Consider the following 7500-nt stretch of genomic DNA (forward strand, 5'->3'; position numbering starts at 1 on the left):
CGTGTGTTTCAGGGGCGGTTACCGGCATCGCAGTAGGTGCAGGTACGATGGATTCTTCACATACTCCAGGGGGTCAAACATGAGGCCCGGGGGCCAGAACCGGCCCGCCGAGGGGTCCAATCAGGCCCACTTTCCTTCCTGTGTTCTTTTTCTTCCTTCTGTCTTTCCTTCCACCTGTCCTTCCTTCCTTCCTTCCTTCTGTCTTTCCTTCCACCTGTCCTTCCTTTCTTCCATCTTCCTTCTGTCCTTCCTTTCTTCCTTCCTTCTGTCCTTCCTCCCTTTCTTTCTTCCTTCTGTCTTTCCTTCTATCTGTCCTTCCTTCCTTCCTTCCTTCCTTCCATCTTCCTTCTGTCCTTCCTCTCTTTCTTTCTTCATTCTGTCTTTCCTTCCACCTGTCCTTCCTTCCTTCCATCTTCCTTCTGTCCTTCCTTTCTTCCTTCCTTCTGTCTTTCCTTCTATCTGTCCTTCCTTCCTTCCTTCCTTCCTTCCTTCCATCTTCCTTCTGTCCTTCCTCTCTTTCTTTCTTCCTTCTGTCTTTCCTTCCACCTGTCCTTCCTTCCTTCCTTCTGCCCTTCCTCCCTTTCTTTCTTCCTTCCTTCCTTTTTTCCTTTCTTCATTCCTTCCTTCCTTCCATCTGTCCTTTCTTCCTTCTGTCCTTCCTTCCATCTGTCCTTCCTTTCTTTCTTCCTTCTGTCCTTCCTTCCTTTCTTCCTTCTGTCCTTCCTTCCTTCCTCCCATCTGTCCTTTCTTCCTTCTGTCCTTCCTTCCATCTGTCCTTCCTTTCTTTCTTCCTTCTGTCCTTCCTTCCTTTCTTCCTTCTGTCCTTCCTTCCTTTCTTCCTTCTGTCCTTCCTTCCATCTGTCCTTCCTTCCTTCCTCCCATCTGTCCTTCCTTTCTTCCATCTGTCCTTCCTTCCTTTCTTCCTTCCATCTGTCCTTCTTTCCTTTCTTCCATCTGTCCTTCCTTTCTTCCACCTGTCCTTCCTTTCTTCCACCTGTCCTTCCTTCCTTCCTCCCATCTGTCCTTCATTTCCTCCATCTGTCCTTCCTTCCTTTCTTCCTTCCATCTGTCCTTCTTTCCTTCCTCCCATCTGTCCTTCCTTTCTTCCATCTGTCCTTCCTTCCTTTCTTCCTTCCATCTGTCCTTCTTTCCTTTCTTCCATCTGTCCTTCCTTTCTTCCACCTGTCCTTCCTTCCTTCCATCTCTCTTTCTGTCCTTCCTTTCTTTCTTCTGTCCTTCCTTCACTATCTGTCTTTCCTGTAATGCAAATGTCTCCATTGTGGATCTAATGAAGGAATATCTGATCTTATATGTTTAACAGCAGCTTGAATCCAACGTGTTGCTCTACTGCCATCTACTGGAATTAAATGACTCCTTCCACATCTCAGCTCACTTCTTTTAAGATACCTGAATAAGTCTTTCCACTGCTTCCATACTCTAATATATCTTTTAAACATGTCCTTCACCTCTTTTCATTCCTTCCATCTGTCCTTCTGTCCTTCCTTTCTTCCATCTGTCCTTCCTTCCATCTGTCCTTCCTTCCTTCCATCTGTCCTTCCTTACTTCCTCCCATCTGTCCTTCCTTTCTTCCATCTGTCCTTCCTTCCATCTGTCCTTCCTTCCTTCCATCTGTCCTTCCTTACTTCCTCCCATCTGTCCTTCCTTTCTTCCTTCTGTCCTTCCTTCCATCTGTCCTTCCTTCCTTCCATCTGTCCTTCCTTCCTTTCTTCCTTCTGTCCTTCCTTCCATCTGTCCTTCCTTCCTTCCATCTGTCCTTCCTTCCTTTCTTCCTTCTGTCCTTCCTTCCATCTGTCCTTCCTTCCTTCCATCTGTCCTTCCTTCCTTCCTTCCATCTGTCCTTCCTTCCTTCCATCTGTCCTTCCTTCCTTTCTTCCTTCTGTCCTTCCTTCCATCTGTCCTTCCTTCCTTCCTCCCATCTGTCCTTCCTTTCTTCCATCTGTCCTTCCTTCCTTTCTTCCTTCCATCTGTCCTTCTTTCCTTTCTTCCATCTGTCCTTCCTTTCTTCCACCTGTCCTTCCTTCCTTCCATCTCTCCTTCTGTCCTTCCTTCACTATCTGTCTTTCCTGTAATGCAAATGTCTCCATTGTGGATCTAATGAAGGAATATCTGATCTTATATGTTTAACAGCAGCTTGAATCCAACGTGTTGCTCTACTGCCATCTACTGGAATTAAATGACTCCTTCCACATCTCAGCTCACTTCTTTTAAGATACCTGAATAAGTCTTTCCACTGCTTCCATACTCTAATATATCTTTTAAACATGTCCTTCACCTCTTTTCATTCCTTCCATCATCTTTCTTTCTTTTTCTTTGTCTTTTTCTGTGTTTTTTGGGGCCCTTGCTTTCCTCCCTCCTTACTCACATCTCATCATAGTGCAGGGGTGTCAAACATGCGGCCCGTTCCTTCCTTCCATCTGTCCTTCTGTCCTTCCTTTCTTCCATCTGTCCTTCCTTCCTTTCTTCCTTCTGTCCTTCCTTCCTTTCTTCCATCTGTCCTTCCTTCCTTTCTTCCATCTGTCCTTTCTTCCTTCCATCTGTCCTTCTGTCCTTCCTTTCTTCCTTCTGTCCTTCATTCCTTAAATCTGCCTTCCTTCCTTTTTCTCCCTTCCTTCCTTCTGTCTGTCCTTCCTTCACTATCTGTCTTTCCTACCTTACTTCCCTCCTTCTTCTTCCTTCCTTACATCTTTTTAATGATCTGGCCCACATGAGATCAAATTGGGCTGTATGTGGCCCTTTAATGAAAATGAGTTTCACGCCCCTGTCATTGTGTCACACCTGGTTTTAGTTTTGGACTGAACCATTTCATGTCAACGGGGGGGGGGGTTGAAAAGATGGAAGGAAAGAAGGAAGAAAGGAAGGAAAGACAGACAGTGAAGGACGGACAGACAGATGAAAGGAAGGAAGGAAGAAAGGGAGGAAGGACAGATGGAAGGAAGAAAGGCACGAAGGAATGAAGGAAGGACAGATAGATGGAAGGAAGGAAGAAAGGAGGATGGAAGGAAGGAAGGAAAGAAGTAGGGAGGGAAGAAGGAAGGAAAGGAGGAAGGAAGAAAGGAAAGGAGTAGGGAGGGATTAAGGAAGGAAAGGAGGAAGGACAATTTGAGAAACAAAACCAGGGTATGTATAGAGATGCCTTTGCAGGATCACGTCCAACAACTGGCAACCCGCGTGAAGATCAGAGCACATTACTCCAGCTCTAAAGTCTTTACACTGGCTCCCAGTCAGTTCTAAAGTCTTTACACTGGCTCCAGTCAGTTCTAAAGTCTTTACACTGGCTGCCAGTCAGTTCTAAAGTCTTTACACTGGCTCCAGTCAGTTCTAAGTCTTTACACTGGCTCCCAGTCAGCTCTAAAGTCTTTACACTGGCTCCCAGTCAGTTCTAAAGTCTTTACACTGGCTCCCAGTCAGCTCTAAAGTCTTTACACTGGCTCCCAGTCAGCTCTAAAGTCTTTACACTGGCTCCCAGTCAGTTCTAAAGTCTTTACACTGGCTCCCAGTCAGCTCTAAAGTCTTTACACTGGCTCCCAGTCAGTTCTAAAGTCTTTACACTGGCTCCCAGTCAGTTCTAAAGTCTTTACACTGGCTCCCAGTCAGTTCTAAAGTCTTTACACTGGCTCCAGTCAGCTATAGAATAGATTTTAAAGTTCTGCTACTGGTCTACAAATCACTGAATGGTTTAGGTCCAGAATACATGAATGACATGTTAGTAGAATATAAACCCAGTAGAGCTCTGAGATCTACTGACTCAGGTCAGATAGTTGAGCCCAGAGCTCTGAGATCTACTGACTCAGGTCAGATAGTTGAGCCCAGAGTTCAAACTAAACATGATGAAGCAGCTTTTACACAACTGAACAAACTACCAGCAGAACTGAAATCATTTTTAAATCCAGGTTAAAACATTTCTCTTCTCCTGAGCTTATGATTGAGCTCTTTTAAAGCACTTTATATTTTAATCTTTCATTTGCACTGTCACGTCACACTAGGTCTGCAGCTGATTTTAGTTTCACTGGAAAAAGCACACGGGGAAAAAAGGGAAAAACAGTAGAAAAAAATGGGTGTTGCCGTTGCCATGGTAAACGCAAGCTAATTAAGAGAAGCGTGAGCCGACTAATCAGTGTCAGCTGTCCCCAATCAAGCTGATTGGCACACAGGTGTTCTAATTAGGTGGTTTGTGTCTCAGTTGGGAAAAACACTGGTGAGAGTCACACACAAAAGCTTGCTGTGTGTGACTTAGATATCTTGGAGATCCTTTGCGTGACCCTGAAATTTGGAGAGGCAGCCGGTTTTTTACTGTCAAGTTGTTCCGTTTTGTTTGGTTTGTCTGGATTATCCTCAGTGCCTTCAGCTCCATCAGTGTCATCCATTTCAAATTGGGGAAAAATGCACAGAGGATAATCCAGACAAACCAAACAAAACGGAACAACTTGACATGCACTCGATGTCCTTTTAATGATTTTTAAAGCTAATTTATAATTTTATGCTGCAATCTTATATTTAATGCTCTATCCTAGTATTTTATTTCTCTCTTTCTATTTTTCTGTACTTTGTTTTTATTATGGGGGGGGGGGGGGGGGGGCTAATTGTATGTTTTAATGTTTCTGTTTTATGTAAAGCACATTGAGTTGCCATTGTGTATGAAATGCGCTATATAAATAAAACTGCCTTGCCGTGAAGTAGACTCTGGCAGGGAGGGGTTGAGGAGCAGTTGAGCCGCAGTACCACTTCTAACCGCTAGGTGTCAGAGTTACATACTTCAACTTTAAGTTTCGTTTTTCCTGTCCGGGGTCGTAGTGTTTAGTTTCGTTTTCCTTTCTGCTGTTTATATATCCGCTCTGAGTTGTTTGTTCTGCAGCTTCACAGCACCGAGGAAACACCAGCAGCTCCTCTCTGAACTCCGCTAGAAAATAATCTCCAAATCTTAAAGGTTAGTCGCATCTGGCTGAAGTTTCATGCGGGATAAAAAAAAAAAAAAAAAAGTTTTTCTGTGTAGTAGTAGTAGTAGTAGTAGTAGTAGTGGTCTTTAAATCGGCGTTAGACACAAAGAGACGATGTGATATCTATCTAAATATTACTACGATAATTATCTCGATGTCATTTTCTCCTCTATAGAAATATATATATATATATATATATATATATATAACAAATGTTGGATAAAGAGCGAGTTAACTAAGGAAGTATCTGGAAAAGTGTGTAAACTGTGATTTAGACCCTAAAAGAAGGAGAGGTCGATGAGTGTTTGAGCTGAACTAGTTTAAGTTAAAAGTTCAGCGGTTAATTAGTCGCTGTAATTAAGATTAAAGCTAAATTAACTAACTTGAGTCTACGTGCAGAAGATAGCATGAGCGTGAGGCGTTTAGGGACCGTTGGTAAGATACAGGGTGCTGATAGTAAGTGAGACGTTAAGGGGACATTTAAAAAAAATGGATTACAGGATTTATAAATAAATGTGTGTGCTGTATCACAGTCATATTTACATAGAGCTCATATGAGATTAGAAACTGAAAGTCCAAGTTTTAATATTGAATTTTGGAAAATACAACAATGTTATTTCTGATTTCATTTATTTTAATTTCATCCAGATCTTTTTTCATTTTACGTTTCAAGTCTCATCTTCTAGTCAGTAGTGGGGGGGGTAGGAAGGAAGGAAGGAGAGAGAAAGGAAGGAACGACAGAAGGAAGAAAGGGGGATGGGAGGACGGAAGGAAGGAAGGAAGGAAAGAAGGTAGGGAGGAAAGAAGTAAGGAAGGAAACAAGGTAGGAGGGAGGGAGGAAAGAAGGAGAGAAGAAAGAGAGGAAGGTAGGGGGCAGGAAGGACAGAATGAAGGAAGAAAGGGAGATGGAGGAAGGAAAGAAAGAAGGGAGGAGAGAGGAAGGAAGGTGCTAAACTGCAACTTTCACCACCACTGATGAATCTGCTAAATCAGCTGAATGCCGTCTCTTCATTACAGCTGCTGAGAGGAAGCCATGGCGCCGGTCATCCAGATCCCACCTCACCACTACATCCACGTGCTGGACCAGAACACCAACGTCACCCGCCTGGAGACCGGACCGCTCAACTACATCCACCAGAACAGGGAAAGGTCAGAGAGCAGAGAGGAACAAACCTGATATTCAGCTGTGGTTCAATTCACGTTATTTTATATTTAACAGCAGATATTTAAAATGTACTGCATGAAAAATCCTCCTGCAGTAAAAGTACTGCAGTATTATAGTGATGTAGTATGCAGGTGGAGCAGGTGGAGCTAGTTTATACTACTTTATATACAGTTAGCTAGTTTACACTACTTTATATACAGTTAGCTAGTTTATACTACTTTATATACAGTTAGCTAGTTTACACTACTTTATATACAGTTAGCTAGTTTATACTACTTTATATACAGTTAGCTAGTTTATATTACTTTATATACAGTTAGCTAGTTTACACTACTTTATATACAGTTAGCTAGTTTATACTACTTTATATACAGTTAGCTAGTTTATACTACTTTATATACAGTTAGCTAGTTTATATTACTTTATATACAGTTAGCTAGTTTATACTACTTTATATACAGTTAGCTAGTTTACACTACTTTATATACAGTTAGCTAGTTTACACTACTTTATATACAGTTTGAATTTGTGCGTTTTTTAAACCAGTTTGGAAACTTTCATCGTGATCATTGTTTCTTTCCCAGAGTGCTCTTCTCTCCGAAGCGTATGATCACTGTGCCGCCACGTCACTACTGCGTGGTCGCCAACCCTGTGGCCCGGGATGACAAAGGTCAGGTCCTATTCGACAAATCCGGTCAAGCCAAACTTCGCTACGGGGACCAGGAGACCCGTCTGACCCAGGATCCGTTCCCGCTGTACCCCGGAGAGGAGATCCAGCAGGTCTGTGACAGTTAACGTCAGGGTTAGCTCCGCCCCCTGGTCCAAATATGGTCGTTCTGGCTCCAAAAAGCAATGATGTCATAATACAGAACTAGAGGCTTCCAAACAGCAGAGTTATAATTACTGTGTGTGTGTGTGTGGCTGTGTGTGTGTTTGCGTGTGTGGCTGTGTGTGTGTGTGTGTGTGTGTGTGTGTGTCTCTCTGTGTATCTCTGTGTGTGTGTGTGTGTGTGTCTGTCTCTGTGTGTGTGTGTGTATCTCTGTCTGTGTGTGTGTGTATCTGTGTGTGTGTCTCTCTGTCTCTGTGTGTGTGTCTGTCTCTGTGTGTGTGTCTGTCTCTGTGTGTGTGTGTGTATCTCTGTCTGTGTGTGTGTGTATCTGTGTGTGTGTCTCTCTGTCTCTGTGTGTGTGTGTGTCTCTGTGTGTGTGTCTCTGTCTCTGTGTATCTGTGTGTGTGTGTGTGTCTCTGTGTGTATGTCTGTGTATCTGTGTGTGTGTGTGTGTGTGTGTGTGTGTCAGGATGTGACCCTCCTGCTGACGGTGGCAGCGGGCACAGGGCTGCGTCTGAAGGCTCTGCTCGACTTCGAGGACGATGGAGGAC

The 7500-nt window shown here is 43.4% G+C and overlaps 2 protein-coding genes across 2 annotated transcripts in view; both read left to right on the forward strand.

Annotated features, from left to right (window-relative positions):
* LOC128379382 (major vault protein-like) overlaps positions 1-83 on the forward strand; it is a 4274-nt gene extending 4191 nt beyond the window's left edge. Inside the window, exon 6 of the mRNA XM_053338999.1 lies at positions 13-83. Within this exon, the coding sequence (XP_053194974.1) occupies positions 13-83 (71 nt within the window). The remainder of the gene's footprint in view (positions 1-12) is intronic.
* Positions 84-4838: 4755 nt separating this feature from the next.
* The window catches only part of LOC128379384 (major vault protein-like), a 6702-nt gene continuing 4040 nt past the window's right edge, over positions 4839-7500 (forward strand). The window contains exons 1-4 of the mRNA XM_053339000.1: positions 4839-4945; positions 5973-6104; positions 6705-6900; positions 7419-7500. The exon at positions 7419-7500 is cut by the window's right edge and continues 42 nt beyond it. Coding sequence (XP_053194975.1) covers positions 5989-6104; positions 6705-6900; positions 7419-7500 — 394 coding nt within the window. The 5' untranslated portion in view covers positions 4839-4945; positions 5973-5988. The remainder of the gene's footprint in view (positions 4946-5972; positions 6105-6704; positions 6901-7418) is intronic.

This window comes from Scomber japonicus, chromosome 18 (genome assembly GCF_027409825.1).
Source record: "Scomber japonicus isolate fScoJap1 chromosome 18, fScoJap1.pri, whole genome shotgun sequence".
Lineage (NCBI taxonomy): Eukaryota > Metazoa > Chordata > Actinopteri > Scombriformes > Scombridae > Scomber > Scomber japonicus.